General features: G+C 43.1%; 1 protein-coding gene across 4 annotated transcripts in view; it reads left to right on the top strand.

The window, feature by feature from the left end:
- Positions 1-1167: 1167 nt before the first annotated feature.
- The window catches only part of NUBPL (NUBP iron-sulfur cluster assembly factor, mitochondrial), a 73701-nt gene continuing 52102 nt past the window's right edge, over positions 1168-22766 (top strand). For 2 of the 4 annotated variants that reach the window (XM_084843963.1, XM_084843957.1), the window contains exons 1-4: positions 1168-1207; positions 1399-1482; positions 1608-1755; positions 9697-9731. In XM_084843963.1, the coding sequence (XP_084700089.1) occupies positions 1656-1755; positions 9697-9731 (135 nt within the window). In that variant the 5' untranslated portion in view covers positions 1168-1207; positions 1399-1482; positions 1608-1655. Of the gene's footprint in view, positions 1354-1398; positions 1483-1607; positions 1756-9696; positions 9732-22766 lie in introns of all 4 variants that reach the window. The other 2 variants (XM_084843947.1, XM_084843938.1) reach the window with 1 other exon arrangement.

The raw sequence follows: 22766 nt of genomic DNA, 5'->3' as shown, positions 1-22766 counted from the left end.
GCCTCCCCCTCTACTAGTAATTTTGTTCGTCACTTTTTAAAAATTAACAGCTAATTTTGTCCATGCTTCATGCCACCTGACTTTCCCTTATCTTTAATCAGCATGTGTTTGTTCAGCTTTCTTTCTTTCGCACAGACTTGCATTATCAACTACTCTTCTCTGGCTTATCCTCTGCAGTGTCCTCTTCCTGAGGGTATAAGCAGATTTCTTACAGCTAAGAAACCTGAGGTACTTTGCTGTGTCTAGGATCATTAAGTGCCAAATTGGGCAGCATTGATTCCATTGACAGACAAGACATAAAGCAAGTTTATCCTGCCTGTTGATTGAGAGCCCTCTGGGTAAGACAAACACCACATCAGCTAGTAGGTGAGAAAGTTGGTATCATAACAGCTTAGCAAGGCACATTAGGGGATTCCTAGGCAGAATGTATGCAAGGAAACACACAGCTAAGGCTGCAGCCCTATACTCGCTTTCCTGGGATTAAGACCCACTGAACTCAGTGGGGCTTATATCCGAGTAGACATAGGATTGCACTGTAAATCCTTCTCAGGCGATGCGGAAAGGGTCTCAGGAATTCTGGGCACTTGCACCCTGTCGCGCTTCACGAGCCAGTGTGAAGTCAGCTACTATCTCTTTATGTACAGCCCGGGGCAGTGGAGGCTGGTGGCTCCGGTTTCGCGGGGCTTTGATTCCATTCTGGGTTCAGTCAGAACTCTAACAATCCAAGGTGCCGAGCCCAACCCCCCAAATAGGCTCAGTACTCTGCATAGCTCCTTTAGAGTTCTGGCTGATTCTGACTTAAATCCAGAATGGATTCACAGCCCCGCCGGAACCGGGGCCATCGGCCTCCACTGGCCGGCGAGAGGGGCTGCCTCCGAAGCAGGTTTGCTGTTCTCATCGGGGGGGGGGGCTCACGAGCACTGGTGCACGAGTTTCCTGCGTTCCTCCGGCCCTTGAGGACACCCTCTCCCCGGAAGCACCCAGCGGCTTTCAGGCCGCCGCTTTGCTGCCCCGGAAGCACTTTACTAAGTCCTGGGGCTACAGGAGACCGTTCTCAGTCTCACTGCGCTGACAACGGGGCTCTTCCGGCTAGGCTGCAGCCATTTCCCGTCGGACCGAGGAGGCGTCCGGAGGATTCCGACTCTATTGTTTTAACCGTTGTCAGCCAGACTCGGGGTGTCTCGGCCGTAAAGGGAATCCGCGAGGCGTGAGTAGCTACCCTGGCGTCACAGGCGCTACACGGGAGTAACGCTTTATACTATTGAAATGAGAGGGCTTGAATCCTTATTGGTGGCTGGCAAGCAGTTTCCGTCAAGGCTGCTAAATTTAGGGGCTGTGAACTTCCAAAAAATGGTAAGCGGCCTTAGTTATACGCAGGTGTTGCTTCATTTATTTCAGGACCGACGTGCTGACATGCATACATAACTGCAACGTTCACATGTGCCCGCAGTATGTACATGCTCACTTCTAACCAAGGCGAAGGTGGGTTTCTGTAACCTAAACACAGAGTTGTGACAGATCTTATTTTGATGATGGCTAAAAGCTGTAGCATTTGGTGTATGCGTACCAGCTTAGAATTTTCATGTTCTTCTTGGTTTGTTTTAAAGTCCTCAAATACAAAAGATGCGGCCCTCAAAGACAAGCAAAGCAGAATCATGGCCAGAGGACTTCCAAAGCAAAAGCCAATTGACGGAGTTAAGGAAGTGCTGGTAATAGCCTCTGGGAAAGGGGGCGTTGGAAAGTCAACGACTGCTGGTAAGCTTTGTGTATTTTGTGTAGTATATTATTCCAGTTAATTTGACTGTATATAGTATGCACATCACAGCCCAGATGTAGTTGTATGGATAGCAATTATTAAATGGATTATTTCATAAGGGTAATTAAAAAAAACCCCAAAAACTAAACTTTGCATTCTAACAAACTGCAACACTTCTATAGAAGGCATTTAATCTAATTGAAAAGTTTTTAATACCCCTGCCCAATAAATATAATCCAATCTGAAATAAACAGATCAGCGTTTCCTGGTCTTTTTGACTTTGGGACAGTTTGGGATGGTTCCGAATCACATACAAAAACCTGACGCTGAAACGAGTTCAAGAGTTTTCTTGAAAACAGTATTTTAATTTGACTGACCTGGGTGTATTTGCAGAACAAGTTGGATTTCAATGTTCATCTTACACAAACAAAAGCTTCCATCAGAAGTTGCCTTTTTTTGTGTGTGCGCTTTATTTAGACAATATAAAATAAGAAGAACAGGTTAAAACTAAAAACTAGAGAACTTTAAGTAAAATTAGTTTCATTTTACTTTTTTTTTTAATTTAAGAGGGGCTACTCATTGGCTCACTCTCACTTAAATTGATTGTGGATCATGCTGTTAATATTTTGATCAGTCCACAAACATAAGAATGTGGAATACTACACAACTTACCTTGGAGTAAGCCTCATTGAACAGTGGGACTGAGTAAAAGTGCCCAGTTTTGTGCTGTGCAACTACCTTCACACTGGACTTAAGAAGAAAGTAGTACTTTTTAAAAAAACGACAGTTGTTATGATGTTTTAATTTCAAGCTCTTGGCATTGTTTTCTGGGTCACTATTTTGGTGTTTTATTTTAAACAGTAACCTAGACCTTTTACTTTATTTTCTGCACTGTCAACCGCAGAAGGTCTGGCTGTTAAATAACAATGGACAGAAGAGATTTATTTTGGCATTGTCAATGACTGATTTTATTGCTGAAAGATGCTGTTATAAACAAAGTTATCAGCGTCGCACAATCACTAGGCGTAAAGCCATGGCAATACAGTTTTCAGTTACAGTGATCACAGAAAGGTGAAAATGTATAATGAGGAAGAATATGAGAAATCTACAATGAAGAAATATGACCAATCTGTTCCTCCCACTGCAATGAATTAACAAGTGACAGTAACAAGCATTTATTAGTACTGCGGTAAGAATTGTATGATATATGTCAATATCAAGTTATTACGACACTGCAGTTCTTTATTAGTAAATGCAAGAGCTTTACATATGCATATTCATACACTTAGCTGGTTTAAACATTGGTGCATTTATTCATGAACTGATGCCCTGGAATGACAGATGCTTCTAAAATTCTCTGTATGTATTTAAAGGAAAGTTACAGAGTACTGCCATCAAACAGAAGACTTCTTAGAAACCTGTTTCTGTGTATATGAGTTGATGCCAGTTTTAAAGTGGAGAACATTGCCTGTTCAGTATAAATCTGCAAATATGTAAACTTATTTGATTGTTCCCTAGAATCGCATTTACAAACTGAGGAAACAGTTCAGTATTAAGGCTAACTTCCTCTGTGTCGACAAGGCTATTTTTCTGCCCTGTAGCACTGTTGGAATCTGAAGCTGTATTTCCATATATGGCATCTGCACTTGGGTGATTATAGGAAGTATTTTGGGTTGGCAAGAGGGAGTGAGAAGGAAAACAGTGGCTTTCATAGACTTCCAAAAAAATCCTCCACTTGGCTATCATGAAATAAGATGGTAGGTGTTAGGGATCTGTAATCTAAAAAAATCAGACGCATGATAGGAATAAATGGACAGTATTCACTATGAAGGGGTCTTACGCAGTGAAATGCCCCAATGGTCTGTATAAGACTGTGCTATTTGTTTTATTCCAGTTATTTTTTTAGTTGCTTTTCAGGGTTGAGCCATCACAAAGCAACATACATGAAATGGAAGAAACATGGATAAGATGGAAACAACTAAGTAGATGTATGAGAGCCTGTCTTAGATAACACAATTCAGTTAGGGTTCAGTCCTATAGGGATGGCTGTAAACCTCCGAACTGGGAGCCTTACAGCCTGTCTATCTGAGGTGTCGGGGAGGGAAGGAGGCTGGGGATGCTGGAGGATTCCTTGTACGGCAGCCTCCCCAGTCCCTTCCCTGGGAACACCCCCTTTACCTTCCCTCCAAGATCACCTTTGTGAACTCGGAGAGGCAGCTGGCACGGTTCTCTCCATGCCGACTGGGAGAGGGCAGGGCAGGGAGCTCAGACTCCTTGGTCTGATCCAGGCATTTGAACTCTCCTGTGGCGCTCCAGATGCTATCTTGGGGCCATAGAATTGCTCTCTCAAGGAAGTGCAGTATTAAAAAAGGTGAGTAAGGACTTCTTAAAATCCTGTACTGAAGGGACCAAGCGAATGTTAACTGGAAGAGGGTTCCACAACTGTGCAGTCACCACTGAGAAGGCCCTATCTGGTGTGCTCACCAACCTAACTGATTTTTACTGAGGGAACACAAGCATGACCTTCAACACAGATCTTAGATTATGGGCGGGGTCATATTGAAGGCTGTCTTTAAGGTAATATTGTCCCGAACCATTTAGGATGCAATCCTATGCGTGTTGAGACATAAAAAAGCCCTACAACTCCCAGCATTCCCCAGCCAGCCCTTAGAGACTTAAAGGTTAATACCAGCACTTTGAATTGGGCCTGGAAACACAATAGTAGCCAGTGCAACCTGTGTGTCACATGTTCAGACTTTCTGGCCCCCATTATTATCTAGGTGGCTGCATTTTGAATCAGTCCATCCCACCACAGGTAAACATGACCCTTGCCTATCTTGGCTAATATGATCTAGCAGGGGTGGATTGGCTGGGTGGGTCCAGGGTGTGATAAATGCTTTTCTCTGTCAGGGGGTGGTTCCTGCCACCTTGAAAGAGGTTGTAGTGTGTCCTCTCCTGAAGAGGCCCTCCCTAGACCCAGATAATGTGAGAACTATCACCCCATTGCTAATACCATTTTTAGGGGCAAGGTGCTTGAGTGTGTGGTGGCTGGGCAGCTTCAGATGTTCTTGGAGGAAACTGATTATCTGGACCCATTTCAGTCTGGATTCAGGCCAGGGTACGGCACTGAAATGGCCTTGGTTGCTCTGACTGATGACTTACTCTGGGTGAAAGACAGGGGGCGTGCTACCCTGTTGATATTCCTGGATCTCTCAGCGGCCTGTGATACCATTGATCACGGTACCTTACTGGATTGGCTCTGCGGGATGAGAGTTGGGGGCACTGTGCTACAGTGGTTCCACTCCTACCTGTGGGCTGATTCCAGAGAGCGGTATTGGGGGATTCCTGTTCTACCCCATGGCTATTAAGGTGTGGGGTGCCACAGGGTTCTGTTTTATTCCCCATGCTGTTCAACATCTATATGAAGCCATTGGGTGAGGTCATTAGGAGTTTGGGGGTGGGGTGTCACCAGTACGCTGATGATGATCAGCTCTATTTGTCCTTGTCGTCGGAGTCGGCTGAGGTGGTGAAAGTGCTGGACCAGTGCCTGGAGGCTGTAATGAGCTGGATGAGGGCCAATAAACTGAAGCTGAATCCTGACAAGACGAAAGCTCTGTGGACTGGTGGTTCCCAAGTCTGGGAATTGAGTAAGCGACCTGTCCTGGACGGGGTTGCATGCCCCCTGAAGGAGCAGGTGCGTAGCTTGGGCGTATTCCTAGGTCCATCCCTGTCACTGGAGCCCCAGGTGGACTCTGTGGCCTGGAGTACTTGGGTCTAGCTTCGGCTGATCTGCCAACTGTGACCTTTCCTGGACAGGGATAACCTAGCCACAGTAGTGCACGTGCTGGTAACTTCTCAATTAGACTACTGCAGTGCACTTTACTTGGAGCTGCCCTTGAAGACAACTTGGAAGTTGCAGCTAATGCAAAATGCAGCAGCTAGACTGTTGACTGGAACATCACATAACAATCACATAACACTGGTCTTAAAGGAATTGCACTGGCTGCCATACATTTCCAGTCAGAATTCAAGGTGCTAGTGATGACATTTAAAGCCCTAAGCAGCTTGGGACCTTGATATTTGAGGGAGCTCCTCTCCCTGTATATGCCTGCCTGAGATCTGTTGGAGGAGCCCTCATCTGCCTCCCACCAGTGCGAGACATACAGTATAGTGGGGTGTGGGAGAGGGGTTTTTCTGCTGTGGCGCCCTGGCTGTGGAATGTCCTTCCCTTGGAGGCCCAATTGACACAGATGCTGGCTTCATTTCAGCATCAAGTTAAAACATGGCTTTTTACCAAAGCTTTTATTTATTTATTTATTTGTTAGATTTATTAGCCGCCCATCTAACCGGCCACCCAGCCACTCTTTGAGCACTAATTGGATTCTCTGAGTTTGCACACTGTTTTAACTGTTTTAGATTTTAAATTGGTATTAGCTAGCTTAATGATTTAATATATTTTAGCTGTTTAAATTATTTATTGTTTTGCACTGTTTAAATTGATTTTATCTGTATGGTGCCCTGAGATCTTAATGATATAGGGTGGGATACAAATGTTTTAAATAAACACACTTTGCACCATTTGAAATTTCTCAGCTGGCCTCAGAGGCAACCCCACATAAAACACACTTTAGTGGTCCAATTTGGAGAGAACTAGAGCATGGGTAACCATGGACAGGTCACCCAAATATTCAGGGTAATTAAATTCCAAGCACAGTGACGTGTTCCAAAGCAGTCTCTCCAAATAGGCTGAATGGGCAACAAATTTGCAAATGAAGTTCAATGTAAGTGCAAAGTGATACACAATGGGGAAAAAGCCTCATTTCATATATACTTGTTTTGCATGATATTGGCAAAAGAGAGGATAATATAAATTTAGTGAAGATGGGTAAGGAGAACAATTGGAATGGGCATGTTTGAGAAAATGAAGAAATATAAGACACAGAGAAGGTAAACTCCAAGGGGCCGCGGTGGTTTAGTGGTTAAGACGCTGAATTGCAGACCGGAAGGTTGGCAGGACAGCAGTTCGAGACCCAAGTGCTGCATGATGGAGTGAGCTCCCGTCTTCAGTCCCAGCTTCTGCTAACCTAGCAGTTCGAAAGCAAGAAATTGCAAGTAGATAAATAGGTACCGCCTCGGCGGGAAAGGTAACAGCGTTCCGTGCACCTCGGTGTTCAGTCTTGCCGGCCACATGACCACGGAAGCGTCTTCGGACAGCGCTGGCTCTTCGGCTTAGAAATGGAGATGTGCACCACACCCTAGAGTCGGACACGACTGGTTGGGGACACCTTTTTAAGGTAAACTCCATCCTGCACTGTGTCCAGTTATGGGCAACACAGTTTAAGAAGGATATCTTAAACTAGAACATGTCAAACTAGAACATGTCCAGAGGAGAGCGACAAAGATGGTGAGGGCCTGGAGACCAAGTCCTATGAGGAACAGTTGAAGGAGATGAATATATTTAGCCTAGAGAAGAGCTATCTGTCACATAGATGATGGAGCAAATTTGTTATCTGTTAATCCAGATGGTAAGACCCAAACCAACAGGTTCAAATTAGAAGAAAAGATTTCAACTAAACATTAGGAGGAACTTCTTGATGGTATGGGCTATTTAACAGTGGAAGATGGAGTGCCTGAGAAGATGAACCTCCTTTGTTAGAGGTTTTTAAGGTGAATCTGGATGGCCACCTATCAGAACAAAGTTGTACTAGTTGATTTCCTGCATTGGCAGGGGGTTGTATTAGACTACCTTGGGGCCCCTTTGAACTCTGTGATTCTATGAGTATCCTAGAGCAAACATCCAGAGTGGATTGATGGGTGATGTACAGCAGGATATATAAATTCCTTGCTACATTCTTGGGATGCTCCAGTATTCCTAGGAGCTCAGGTATCTCTAGCTTCCTTGAGGACCAAGCCTTATTACATTCTTCTTCTCCTTACTTTGGGATATTTAGCCATAATGCCTCATCCCTGCTATGTTTTTATCCAAGAACCCACAACTTGCTAGAATATTCTAGCTAGTTCTGTCACTTGGATTCCAAGATATATCTCTACGGAAAATTATTCATGATCTGAGAATAATTATTTTATAAATACAGGCCTGGCCCCAAAGGTGCCTTACATAGTAGGAGAGAACTTCCACTCGCACAAGGCAGCCCCAATTCATATTTGACAATTCCCTGCTCTTGCACCTTATCCCTTGCTAGTCCCCTAACCCTTGGGATCCCTCAGCTCTCAAGAACTCTTTTCAGGGGGCATAGTGGCTACAGTTGAAAGGAGGGATCACAAAAGCCCTGTTGTGCAATGCAGTTCTGTTTGTACTACTTTGGATCCAACCCAAGTTTTAATTAAATTACATTTATTTAAATAACATTAAGGGTGCAATCCTATCAGAAAAAAGTTCCACAACTCCCAGCATTCCCCAGCAGCCATGCTAGCTTGGGAATGCTGGGAGTTGTAGGACTTTTTTCTGTCTAAACATGCATAGGATTGAGCCCTAAATTTACTTTCATTGCGTATCCTTGGTTAGTAATAATGAATCTTTGATACCATAATAAAAGGTTGACACCCAAAGTGTCTCCTCTCTGCCCTCCTCTGTTCTGGTTTAGTTTTCTTGCTCAGTTACTGCATCTGTACTTTATGCAAAATGGCCAAGGTGTCTCACAAAATCAAAAACACACCAACAGTAGGTTTACAGTTTGAAGCATTTTATTTGAACTTAGTGACTGTTGCAGATTTCCGTGTCAATGGCTTTCTAGTAGCTGATCTGATCTAATTTGGCACTATAGTCCATCAACATATCTATGTCACACTAAAGTGACAGAGAGTTGCTATGTTTACATGCTGACAGTAATTCATTGACTTTTTGCTCAGCTCTGAAATAAATTCTTTCAAGTTCACTCTGTTCAGGTTTGTAGGGCAGTGTCTTCATAGGCTATTAATATTGGTTTTTGCAACATTACTGATCGTGTGGTCCCTAAACTAGTGATAAAACAACACCTAAAGCAAGGATGGAACTTTGTTTTCAGACAAGGGCCACATTCCTTGAGGGGTAGTTTGTCAGGGGTTGCATGAGAGTGGTGGGTGAAGCTGGAGACAAAAGTGGGCAGGGGGCCCCTTTTCTCTTTTTGCCCTTCCCCATCCAGTAGGCAAGAGGGAGTGTTCTTGCCAGAGATCTGAAGTGATTGCTCTCAGAGTGTTCATCTCCACCCCGTTTCCATCACTCAGTCTGTTTTGGATATTCCCCCCATCCCATCCTCCTTCTCTCCCTCTAGGCTCCCCCCACCTGTATGAAATTAGGCTGTGGGCCTCATGCAGCACTCAGCCATAGGCTGCCCACTTCATCCTAAAGCATTATAGAGAATACTTTACAAGTTAATATTATTTTCAGTGCCGATGGTGTTGTTCAGATGATCAACGGGGGAAGCAACATAGCGTTGGCTGTTTCCCCTGCGTGTAATGGTCACACGACTGGGATTACCCCAATTATCCACATTGCATTGTGGGTTGCTGTGTTGTGTGAACCCAGTGCATGTCGTGGGCATAGTGCATTCTTATCCACCCTACAACCCCTGCTGCAGTGTGGATAAAAACGCACTACGCCCATGCTGGGTTCAGATGACATGGCAACCTGCAGCACAGGTAACTCGGGTAATCCCAGTCACGCAACTGGCATGCACAGGGGCAACAACTGATGCTGCGTTGTTTCCCCCGCTGATCACCTGAACTATGTTTATGTGGATTTTCTGCATTAGCAGTGGGTTGAACTACATGACCTTTGAGGCTCCTTCCAACTCAATGGTTCTGCGCTCACAAACTTTAAAAATTCTGTATTGCAGCTCAGCCATCCTAAAGACAACTTTTCTTTCTTGGAAGTGATCACGCTCTTGAGATATTGGTGGTGATGGAGTTTGCTAAATTTTGTTTTCTCCCCCTTTTTTCAGTAAATGTAGCCCTTGCACTGGCAGCAAATGATTCGGTAAGTGACCATCTGATTATTATTTCAGTATTAATGAACATCTTAACAATTGGCTTTTAAGGACAGATCTTAAATGCTTCCTTCTGTGGGGAACAATAGAATGGTTTCAGTAGATGGGTTCTGATGATACAGTGGAGGATAGTTACTATTCTTTTTCAGGATTCTTGTAAGAATCCTGAAAAGTAAGAATTCCAGTAAGAATCCTGGGGGAAAAAACAGGGAAATCATGATTCTTTGTTTGCTACAGTGCTAAATTTATTGTGCATCAATTGTGAATTGCACCCTCAAGAGTACAATAATTGATGAGGGAATTACTTTACATGAAGTATACCTGTATATTTATATGATTAACTTGAAGATTTAGGAATGTATGTTTTGTTTTGTGCAGGGGTGGGTTGTACTTAACTTGAATTTCAGTTTTATAGTCTTTTTATGACAGAGTTCACAGGCTGCTATGTCATCAGCCCAACACATGTAGCAGGGCACACTCTAGACTTGGTCTTTTCAACTAGCCATGGAAATGGTTATCTGAAGGTAGGGGATTTTGAATCGGTCCCTTGTCATGGTTAGATCATCTCCTGTTGAGGTTTAGACTTATGGCAGCTTTTTCCCTGTGCAAGGGTAAGGGGCTGTTAAGTTGGTCAGTCCCTGCAGGCTGATGGATCCAAATGGCTTCCAGAGGGTTTTTTTCTGGCTGATATGGCTGGATCTCTTGTCAGGCATCTGGTGGATCTGTGGAATAAAGAAATGGCCTGGGTGGTTGACACAATTTCTCCTGGGCACCCTCTCATGATTAGTAGAACTTGTATATGTGGTATACCCTCGAGGTGAGAGCCATGAAACAAAATAGACAGCTTGACTGCAAATGGAGGAGAAGTAGTGGTTGTAATTGAACACCAGTGTGTGCCTATGTTCAGATATATTCAGGGGTAGTGAAGGTGGCAAAGAAATGATATCTGCATCTATTGAGTCCTCTGTGTGCCACCCAGCAGACAAGATTATCTGGGGCTTATTACATGCTGGCCCTAAGGCCTGCTTTGATTTATCTGCAAGGCATTTCCAAGATAAAATTTCTTACATCCACCAGGACTTCGACTCCAGTGTTATAGCAGGTGAATGTGAATCAGGAGAGGTATCCAGAGCACAATCTTGTCCAGTTTTGTTGGATGAGTTTCAGTTGGTACAGCTCGAGGATGTTGACAGGGCACTTCGATGGGTTCATGTGACCACTTCCATATTGGATCCTATCCCCTTGTAGCGCATTAAATCTGACAGGGAGGGAACAGCCAGCGGGGCCAGAGAGGTGATTAATGCTTCCTTGAGAGAGGGAGGTCCTGGACCATGTCCTTTTGTGGATGGTTGATGACCAGCTCCACACACTCTTGGATGAGACCAATTATTTGGACCCATTTCAGTTGGGGTTCAGGCTGGGTTTTGACAAAGAAACAGCCTTGGCCATCCTGTATGATAACCCTTGTCAGGAGTAAAACAGGGGGAGTGTTGATTCTCCTTGATCTTTTGGCTGCTTTCGATACCACTGACTACAGTATCCCTTTGGGACAACTGTCTGAGCTGGGAATGGGAGGGTACTACATTGCAGTGGTCCTGCTCCTACTTGGCTGGCTGGCTCCAGAAGATGATGCTTAGGGGATATTGTTCAACCCTGTGGATTGTCCAGTATGGGGTTCCTCATGGGTCAGTTTTGTCCTGCATGCTAATTAACATCTACGTGAAACTGTTAAGTGGGGTCATCTGGAGTTTGTTGCAATCAGTATGCTGATGTGTCCTGCTATGGCTGAATTAGACTTAGCATTACAGCAAATTATGGGTCAATCCAAAAGGTAAGGCAACAAAACAGGCAAATGATCAAGTGCAAGTTTCAGTCCAGTATGGGATCAGGCTAAGGCAGGAGCATTCAAGAGATAAGCAAAGGCCAAAGCACAGTGAAGCAGTCAGTTACAATACACAGTCCAAAAGCAGAGTCAAGCAGGAGGAGCAATCATAAGGCAAGGTCTAGCAAACAAGGTATGAGGATTTGGAGCTGAAAAAACAATGTTGTGCCAGCATTGGCTTGGCTAAAACTGAAGGCTTATATAGCCAGAGCTTCCTGAGCTCCACCCAGGCTCAGCTGCAGTGCATTACAGGCCCTCTGACAAAAGTCCTCCTCAGGAGGAGGGCCTTCTCCTGGGGAGTCCTTTCTTCTTTAGGAGTCCTCCTTTGTAATCAAGCACTTTTCCTCAAAGGAGCCCTATTGGCCTGCTTCTTGAGGTGATGACGCTCTTGGGGGCTAGATGGTCACCCAGACTCTGCCTCAGAGGTAGAATTCCCCTCCTCCTGTGGGGACGGACAAGCGGTGATCTCCCCTGAGGGCCCAGGCTCTCCCAGATCTCCTGACATGGGTGGCTGCTTGGCATTGTCTGTTCTTGGGAACTCTAGCTCTTCCTCAGAGGAAGATTCCTCCAGTGGGGGCATGGCATGGTGACATGCAGCTCTATTTCTCCTTTTCATCCACATCAAGTGAGGCTGTGGATGTGCTAGATGGGTGCCTGGCTGCGATAATGGACTAGATAAAGACTAACAATAAAGTGAACAAGACTGAGATGTTCTTAGTGGGTGGTTCTTCTGCCCATATGGAGGGTGTTCGTCCTGTTCTTGATGGGGTTCCTCTCCTGCTGACGTAGCAGGTTCGTAGCTTGGGGGTTCTGCTGGAGTATCATTGTTACTTGAGGCACAGGAGGCCTCAGTGGCACAGAGTGCCTTCTATCAGCTTCATCTGTCGGCCCAGTCACATCCGTGTCTGGCTTCAGTAGTCTCTGTTCTATTAGGTTACTGGAATGCATTCTATGCGGGGCTGACATTTAAGACTGTTCAGAAACTGCAGCTTATGCAAAATGTGGCGATCAGATTGATAACGGGGACCAGAAGGTCTGAGCATATAACATTGATTCTGGCCCAGTTGCGCTGGCTGCCTGTATGCCTCCAAGCCTAATTCAAGCTGCTGGCATTGACCTATAAGGCCTTGGGACCACAGTACCTGATGGAACACCTCTCCTGGTAGTTTATTTATTAATTACATTTTTATGCCACCCAATAGCCGACGCTCTCTACCCATACACTATGGTCAAAATCTGCAGCACTCTTCTAAGTACTTCCTCAGAGGTAAAGACTCTCTACTCTCTACTCCTAGGCATTTGACAGCATATGACAGGGAGTTTGGGTTTCTTATGGGATCCTAATAGTTTTCTTGTCAATTGTTTTAACTTGTTTTACATTTCTGAATATTAAAGGTTTTGTATGTGTTTTATCAAGCTGTGAACTGCCCAGAGAGCTCTGGCTACTGGGCAGCATTGAAATGTAATAAATGAAATGAGGTGAGGCTACAGATAAGATTTGAATAGGAGATTCCTGGCTCATAGCTCAGTCTCTAAAGGCACAATCTTGTGAATGTTTAGACAGAAGAAAGTCCTACAATTCCCAGCATGGCTGGCTGGTGAATACTGGGAGTTGTAGGATTTTTTTCTGTCTAAAAATGCATAGGATTGTGCCCTAAAAGACCAGCAAACCTTCCCCCCCCCTTGAACTGGGTTTATTTGGAAGCAGGGCCACTCTGTCAGCCCTTCTGAAAGACCAGCTCCAGCAGGCCCTTCCCACAACTGTCACCAGGCTGGTCCATCAGGCTGCAGAACAGGGAGATGGGAAGCTGGGCTGTTCCCTCAGCTCCACATGCTCCTTCCCTCCCTGAACTGTTTCCAGCTGATCAGGATAAGAAGTACTGTTTAACTTTAAGAATTGGTGCCTGAGTTTGGCAGGTTAGGGCATGCTGGGAACTGTAGGACTTTTTTCTTTGTAAAAATGCACAGGGCTGCACCCTAAACCAGCCTTCCCCGGCCAAGTGCCGTCCAGATGTGTTGGATTACAACTTTCTTCACTGCCAGCATGCATGCTCCACTATGTTAGCTATGCTTGTATGGTGAATAAGGGAGTCGTAGTAATTATAGTAAGTAAAGTAGTCGTGCTATCTCTTGCTGGTGTATAAGGAAATAACACACAGTCCGTATGTATGAAACCGAAATTTATTTGAAACGTGCTCGGGCTTACAGCAAAAAAGCATAATATTAAATTGAGGCCGATGAAGTAAGATTAGAATGCTCTTCATGGATTTACTAGACTATGAAAAGTTTCTTGAAAATCTGTCAGGTTTGCCAGGACTGGAGAAAAAGAGAGAAACAATGTGAGTGTAACAGATGTTTCATTAATGTTTGATACAGAAGTAAATTTTTAAAATCACTGTATTGGAATTAATTGCTTGATTGACACTAATGGGAGTCACCTGGCAAGTCCTCAAACACTGCGTAGAAAATGTTTCATAATTAATGCTTGATATTGCAGACAGAGCAATTCACAGTGGAGACACAATAGGCTGAGCACACAACAGCTAATCCTGGTGAACAGGAGTTGTATATGTAGAAGTTCTGCTGCTTCTGTGTTCCTCAAGAAAAATAAAAGTTCTACAAGCATTCTTCACTTTATTTTCACCTTAGTGAAAAGATGAGGTTTCCCAAGTATTTACTGATTGTGTAGGTTTGCATGATAAATGGGGTGAGTAGCGTGACTAAGGGTGTGGAGAATGATCTGGGTAGTTTCTACTTCAAATTTTGCCACTTGATCTCACTGTGGCCTTACATTATTCTCCGTTTTGGCCCCATATGTGCAATGTGAAGATAAAAAAATACATGCTTACCTTGCACAGTTGTAAGAATTACTGAGATAATATCTGTGAAATGCTTTGAAAGTGTGCTTTGTGAATACTTCATAAATGCTAAGTATTATTTTTGTAGGCCTGGACCCTAACTCTTTGCTCCATGAGTGCAGCTCTTCTTCCAGGAACTGAAGCTCCTTGCATGAACAGAACAAAAATTGAGGATCTGAGTCATAGTATCTTTGGTTATTTATCAGTGTGTCTTGATTGTGACATAATAACAATAAAGAATGTCATGACATTGAAAAGCAAAATGTCTCATATTTAAATTTAAATGTGTAATAATATACAAGGTAAATTTAGGTCAGAAATTTGCCTTTGTCTCAACTTTGAAATGTGATGATGCCTTATTTAGCAAGATTAGGAATGCTAGATTTGTCCATGGCTTGTAATAGAATTTGTATATAAGGCATGGAAGGTCTTTTTAGAATGTACCAGTGAGTGAGTTTCACTTTAGTTACACACAGTACAAATGAGAAGGAGAAGGGAGTTTTGCTGGGGTTCTCTGTGACTGACAGAGAACCTAGATAGAATCTACAGTACATAGGCTTAGTTTCCTCTTTCTCAAAAGAGATATTACATTCTCAAGATTCTGGTTCAGACACCAGATTCACCTTATCTTTGTTTCACAGCAAGCTGTTGCGGCTGTTTCTGAGTGGCAGATATGCGCAAATTGCTGTGTTTGTGTAACTTCTCAAAATGCAGTTAAAAAATATTATTTCCAAAATATTATACACGATTGTAAACCAGCATTACAGGGATGTTGTGGGCTGAGACGCTGTGGGTTCCTGAATTCTGTCACTAATTGGGGAAATATAAGTGCCCCCCCCAATCTTTCCGCTTTTGAAAGTTATAAATGTTACCTTAGATTTGCACTCAAGTCTATTCCAGGCAAGCTTAAATGTGTAAATTGCGATCCTGTGCATATATGCAGAAATAGATTTTAATGATCTCCATTTTTTATGCTGCATTTTAGCCCAACGGGCCCATAAGATACATCCAAAAATGTTATATTTGCGATTTTCCTCCCATCCCTTTACTGGAGTCATATGGACTGAGGAGACGTTATATGCACAGTGGATATAAATCTATTGCTGTTCAAATCTTCCACATAGACACATCTGTATTTTAGTGAGAATGTGTGCAGTACTGCAGTGGCTACACAGGTATCATTAGTACAGCTGGCTTTAGTACTCAAATTCCAGAGCTGTTTTAAGTAAGATTGTGTCTGTGACTACCTCTCACTGTGGGTAAAATACCTTAATTGATGGAAAATTCTTCTTCGGTAACAAATATAAAGGTCAAGTATTGCTTTAAGCAAATGGAGCATTTGGGCTAGTCCTGGGTCGCTAGATCTGTAACAACTTTGAGTTAGCTAGTTGTTATAGTTGGCTTAGTTAATTAGTGGCAAGAATGGGCATGATCTTTTAAGACTGTCTACATCTCTGCTGCTTCCAACATCCCACCCACCCCAAAGTTACCCTAGTATCTTCCTCCTTAATTGCCTGTTTAGTTTTGACAGCACATTCTTTTTAATCCTTTTGCAATGGCAGTAGCCAGCCAGTTCTGCTCCCCCAGGAGCCCTCTAAGGAACGTTTGGCTTTCCTGCCAGGCTGACTTGCTAGGGCAACTGTTTTATGAAAGCTGCATCACCACAGACAATTTTTTTATAGCAGAAACAACTCAAATAAATAGAAGCGAACCATAATACATCAAGATTGTTTGTTTATGAACAAAATATTTTAGTGAGCAAACACCAGCTGTGCGTGACGAAGGATGGCACAAATCCAGTTGGGGAAATGTGCTTATGCTGTCACTGCATGCAGAAACTCTCTAGTCAGCCTGCTTTAAAAATCCCTTTTACCAAGGAGGGCTGTGGTGCAGTTCCCTGGTGTGCACTCTGTGCATGCTTGAGGTCCTCACAAAATAGGTGGAAAAAAGATCATTTCAGGTACAAACATCTAAAATTAGCCCTTGGAGAACCACTGAGAAAGGGAGGTAAGTGAAGGCAAGAGTGAGTCAGTTTCACAGATTAAGACAGGGACACTCATCTATGTGTAACACCCTTATTCCAAATCCACTTTCCAAGGCTCACTGCATCCTCACCTTCACACTTACAAGACTCTTCTGTGCTTGCTATATACTGTCATGCAGCCTTCCCTTATCTGGTAGCTCGACACATCTGGAAGGCACAACTCCCATTATCCCCAGCTAGCATAGCCACTGCTGCAGCTGCTGGGGCTGATGGGAGTTGTAGCCTAACACATCTGGAGGGCGCCAGGTTGGGGAAGGCTTGTTTATTCGTTCAGTCGCTTCCGACTCTTCGTGACTTCATGGACCAGCCCACGCTAGAGCTTCCTGTCGGCCGTCGCCACCCCCAGCTCCCCCAAGGTCGAGTCTGTCACCTCCAGAATATCATCCATCCATCTTGCCCTTGGTCGGCCCCTCTTCCTTTTGCCTTCCACTTTCCCTAGCATCAGCATCTTCTCCAGGGTGTCCTGTCTTCTCATGATGTGGCCAAAGTACTTCAGTTTTGCCTTTAATATCATTCCCTCAAGTGAGCAGCCTGGCTTTATTTCCTGGAGTATGGACTGGTTTGATCTTGCAGTCCAAGGCACTCTCAGAATTTTCCTCCAACACCACAGTTCAAAAGCATCTATCTTCCTTCGCTCAGCCTTCCTGGGGAAGGCTACAGTAATCATTTACAATGTAACAGTCTATTCTTGCCTGGCCTCTGAAGTAAACTGTGTTAGTAAACTGGCTGCTCCCCAAATTAAAGGTTTAACTTATGGAGACCAGAGAGGGGAGGCTGAAGAATAGCCATTCTGGTGCACATGTCAATTACTTTTTTTAAAAGGCACCTTCTCAAAAGGCAAAATAAGAGAAAGTAGGGAAATGTTACTACCAGCAAGACATACTAGAAAACCAGGATTGCTCCTGCAAACAAAGCCAGGCCATTTTATATTAAGAGCTCTGGAGGAATAAGCAGCCAGCAGAGGGAGCTCAATAAACCAAATTCTGTATTTCTCCCACTATGGCACTCTGGCCATGACATCATGAAATCTGTTTATAAAACACGCACACCTCTTGTTAACAACACAATCCGTTTAAAGAAAAGGGAATGGGAAAGCAGAGTGAAAGAATGGTAAACAGTTATCTGTCAAAGTGTTAGTAGACTTGGATATAGACTTGCAAATGGACAAAGAAGTGTTTGATACAATAAAAATAATATATTTTCACGATGGCAACTTGATATATAACATTGCATTTGTGATACCTATCTTCTTTTTGGCGGGTTTGAATGTGGTATCTTAAAGTATTGCAAAAGTGGTGATGAGAGGAGGGAGAGGGAGCATGGGTAAAAATAGTTGACTAATTAAGAGATGTATGAAATGAACTTAAGAGGGGTCTTCTGGATCTGTTTCTGAAATTCTAATTTCAGTTAAAAAAACAAAAATGTTTAGAACTAACTTTTGGTGCATGTTCATAAAAGCATCAAGGTTGTTGTTCATGTGAAACCATTCCAATGAATGAAGGAATGAAAATATTTGTGTAAGTGTATATCTGTGTATGTTTGAATCCTCTCTACATTTCTGTCATTGGAATTTATGGGAACATTTAAACTTGTTTGCCAGTATCCTTAAAAACAGGAGCCCCAAGAAAAGGGATTAATTCTGCAGAGAATCCAAGAGGTTAGCAGAAGTGAAAATCCAGGGAAATTGGTAACTCTGTGCCACTGTACCATCTGAATTCATCTGTTGAAACCACTATATTGTGTCCCCCCCCCCCCAATAAAACGACTGTCTATCGAGGATAAGGGCATTGAGAAAGGATGGGCTAGTATAGGCAAGGTAAATAAGCTAGCCCAGGTGAGCTGGTGTTCTCCAGAGTAGATGTAGCGACTGCCACCAACTTGGATGGATTTAAAAGAGGATTAGATTTATTCATGGACAACAAGGCTATCAATGGCTACTAGTCAGGTGTTGAAGACTGATGTACCTCACTTGTGAAGCATTTTTAAATTTTGAGATGTGTGCAGTATTCAAAGATGACATTGTCAGTCTAATCTCAGAGCTTTTCTCAGTCTGACTTCATTGTGTTGGCTTCCTGAGTCTACTCCAGGATCTTTTTGGCCATTAAAATGAGACAACCTTTAGACTGAAAAAGAGTACAAGTTAGGTTTAAGGACAAGGTAGGCAAGTCTCCAAATATTTGTCTTTCGAACGGTAATTAGCAGATAAAGCATTAGGGTGACTATTTGAAGGGGTTTGATTAGCTGCAAATGCAGATAAAAGAAATGAGTCATGAATCTTCATAATCAGGTAAATTATGTGTTTTGTCTGAGAACAAAGGAATTCAAAAATGGTGTTGAAATCTGGCATGAACATGTGGCTTCCCTGTCTCTTAAATTGCGGCTTTCGTGTAGTAGACATGAAACAGTATAATCTGTCAGAGTAACTCCAATGGGATTTTAAATAGCTTCATACATTGTAAAGAAACATGATTTTTGGGGGGAAACGTGCTAAATGAGATATTTGCTTTGATCTGCATGATTACCTAAAATGGTACTGTCTCCCAGCTGACATGTACATCAAGTAGTTCAGGATATGGTATTGGTGGATTGTGCAGTCATGATGTTAAGCTATGACTGTGACAATTGTTCTCTTACAGTCTTGAAGATGGTATGATATCATTGCTCACAGAAACACACTAATTTTTCTGTTTCAGTGTGGTTTTGATCAAACATAGGTACATCTATGTCGTGCAGTTAAACCTCCATTTTTTAAAAAAAATCTAGACTCTGTATATGGCCTATGCTTATGACAAGACCTATTTAAATTTCAAAGCCATAATAGATATTTTCACTTTCTCTGTTCATATTGTATGTAGCACAAAAGTTGGCACCAAGACCTGGTCAGACAAGACATTTATTTTAGTACCTGAGATAAAAAGCCAGCTCCTCTTTGCTTCTAATTAACCCATGATTAATTAATTAACCATGGGACAACTTATGAGAAATTATCTGGTGCAAATCAAATGGAAATGAACAGGAACTGTGCAAGAGCTCAGATTCTGCCCCCAAAAACCAACATGTCTGCCACCCATAATGGCACCCAACACTGGTTGCATGAGGCACCTGCCTCAGTTTACTGTAAGGTAGGGGACTCTGTAGTGGAGTCTTTCAGGGATCTCTGCCAGTATGCATACAGTACTAGAGCCATAACTTGTTTCTAGAAGGATGTGCACAGAGGTGGGGCCAGCAAGCATTAGTGTTGGCCTTAGGATATCCTCTGGTAGCAAAGCTAGCTTACATTGGCTTTTTGTTAGATTTTGATCCCAGTTCAAGGTGCTGGTTTTTACCTTCAGTGATTTGAGACCACATTGTCTGAAGGACCACCTACACCTATATGAGCTTGCCCAAGCATTAAGATCAGCATCAGAGGCCCTATCCTCTGGCTCACCAGCAAGTCCCCTCTGTTAGGCTGGTGGGTACTATGGATAGAGCTTTCTCAGTGATGGCCTCACACCTTTGGAATGCCCTCCCCATATGGTTGTGTCACTGCTGGGTTTTGTTTTGAAGAAAAAAAAAAGCAAAGACACATTTATTCCAGTCTGCATTTCATGCTTAAAATACTAGCTACTCTGTGTTCTCTCTCAATCTTTCTTTCTCTCTCTCTCTCTCTCTCTCTGTATGTGTGTGTGTGAGAATGTGAATGTTTTTATAATATTGTAATCCTCCTCATGAAGGCAATGGGCCCTGAAAGGCAGGTTAAAAACCTTTTAAATAAATAATGAGTTGAAGTGAATTTATTTGCCAGTCAGTCAGTCTCATCAGAATGTCAGTCAGTCAGTCAGTCAGTCATTCTCTCTCTCTCTCTCTCTCTCTCTCTCTCTCATACATACACATGCACACACACACACACACACACACGGGTTATAGAATAGATTTCTTTAGAACAAATGCAGGTAATGGGCAGCCATGATTGAGTATAAATGTATGCATGGTGTGGGTAAAGTGGATAGGGGGATGTTTTTCCTCCCTTTCTCATACTAGAACCTGGAGTCATCTAATAAGCCTGAATGGACAGATAATTCGGGGCAGATAATAGGAAGCACTAATTCACACAACACATCATTAAACTATGGTATCAAGATGTAGTAATGGCCACCATTTAAACCGTTGGATGGCTTTAAAAGTGGATCGGACAAATTCATGAAGGATGAAGCTATCAATGGCTACTAGTCATGCAAGCTATATATTATCTCCGGTATCGGAGGAAGTTACTGGTGAACATGACCAGAAGGGTGCTATTGCACTTAGGTCCTACTTGTGGGCTTCATCCAGGCAGCTGGGTGGCTACTGTGTGAATAGAATACTGGAACAGATAGGCCTCTGGTCTGATCCAGCCCAGCTTTTGTGTTTTTAATAAAACTCCCCCCCCCCCAGAAAAGGGGTTACGCTACTGCATAGATTTCAAAAGCAGTACCTGCCAACATTTGTCTTCTACTCATCATTGAAGGTACAAGAGCATAATGATGAAAAGTTGGTAATTCCTGCCTATAACCTGGCACTGTATTTAGTGGTCTGTGAATATAGCTTGGCAGCCAGTAGGGATCTACTTGCTTGTTAAAAGATGCCAGCAGCACAAGGAGACAGAACATCTCTTTCAAAATAGTGCTAGACTATGTCTTGGGCCAGGTTACAACACTGGTGTCATGGACTGAGTGGGAGAGGTTGTTACAAACATGTGCACACACATCTGCGCATTGCTTCTTTCATGTAAACCCCCCCTTGATGGGCAGTGGCTGCACTTCGTCTTTGAAGAAAAAAGCTCAACTTGATTGGCTGCTAGGAACAGTGGTTGGCAACCATCCAAAATTGTTGAATCCCTGACAGTAAGCATAAATAAGACATACAGCATCAAGCAAAGGCAGATCATGAAGCAGCAGAAGCTATAGAATCAGAAGTGTTAAGATAATCCAGTTGCTTGTGTTGGCCAGGTCAAGCTTCAGAAGCTGGGGGTGGGTAGGGGCAACTGATGAGATTTTTCCAGAGGTCAGGGGGTTGGAGTTCAGGACCACAGCTAGCTTTCCTTGCTAGACGGGGCTGCTACATTTTCAGTAATACTTCAAAGAAATGAATGGAAAATCAGTTAATGCCTCATAACAAAAAAGCCTACTATAATCTTGTTGCCAAGCCCAAGTGTCTCTGTATATTTTAGTGTGTCTGAATCATCAGTGTCCAGAAAGGTACAAATTGAACAAGAACATCTATTTTTAAGTTTAGAAGCACTGCTTATGATGAAAGCCTTCCTTTAAATAAGAACTTTCTTAAGTTACTCTACTCTGGCACCCTGCCATGCTTGCAGTCATGTGGTTGCATCCAAAGGTGCCTTGCATGAACAGAAAGGCACTTCCACTCAGGCAAGGCTGGCCCTTGAATTGTAGTGATTCCTCTCTCCTGCTGTAGCGCCCTATGCTCCATCCCAGAACTAGATTCCACAATAAGTATATGTTATGTACATTTGAATATATTTATTCTGTGCACTGGTGAAGAGAGGCCAGGAAAGTCTTACTGTGTGTGTGGACTTCCACTCTCATAGCTGTACATTATATCTAAAGGGAGACTCTTTTTAGGATGTCTTAAGCATGATAAGGGTGATAAGCCATTTTGAAAAAATCCAGCCAGGGATACTTTTGGGTAGGTCAAGTGGGTGGAGCTTGGAGCATTACTACTTTATCCATTCTTTATTAGTAGTAGTAGTATAAAATGTTCTTCATAAAGGCTGTCATTCATTAAATGAAAGCTCTCATAGTTATTTTAAAAGCTTGTCTTTCAACATTTCTTAGGTGTACAGAATCATTGTTCCCATGTTGCATCCACTGGCCCCACTGGCTTTGCCCTGTTGGATCTTTGTTGCCCACCATAGCTCCTGTTCCACCTCATAGCTAGCAGAAACCAAATAAAATATACAGAATAAAGAAATATATTCAAATGTTCATGATGTATACCTATTGTGGAATCTAGTTCTGTGTTTTTGCTCAGAATTTGGATCTGAGTGGCTTAGGACTTTGGGCTCCCTCCCTGCTCTTTGTTGTTGTTGTTCAGTCGTTCAGTCGTGTCCGACTCTTCGTGACCCCATGGACCATAGCACGCCAGGCCTTCCTGTCCTACGCTCTCTCCCGGAGCCATGTTATTCTCACTAAAAAGAATTAAAAGTGCTACCAGAAATGATGAACTATCTCAACCTTAAGGTTCATCTAGGAGTTGCTGT

Source organism: Heloderma suspectum, chromosome 1 (genome assembly GCF_057233095.1).
Source record: "Heloderma suspectum isolate Gila_16-S chromosome 1, 16-S_ref, whole genome shotgun sequence".
Classification (NCBI taxonomy): domain Eukaryota; kingdom Metazoa; phylum Chordata; class Lepidosauria; order Squamata; family Helodermatidae; genus Heloderma; species Heloderma suspectum.
Note: the sequence above shows the minus strand (reverse complement) of the source record. Positions and strands in the feature narration are given on the sequence as shown.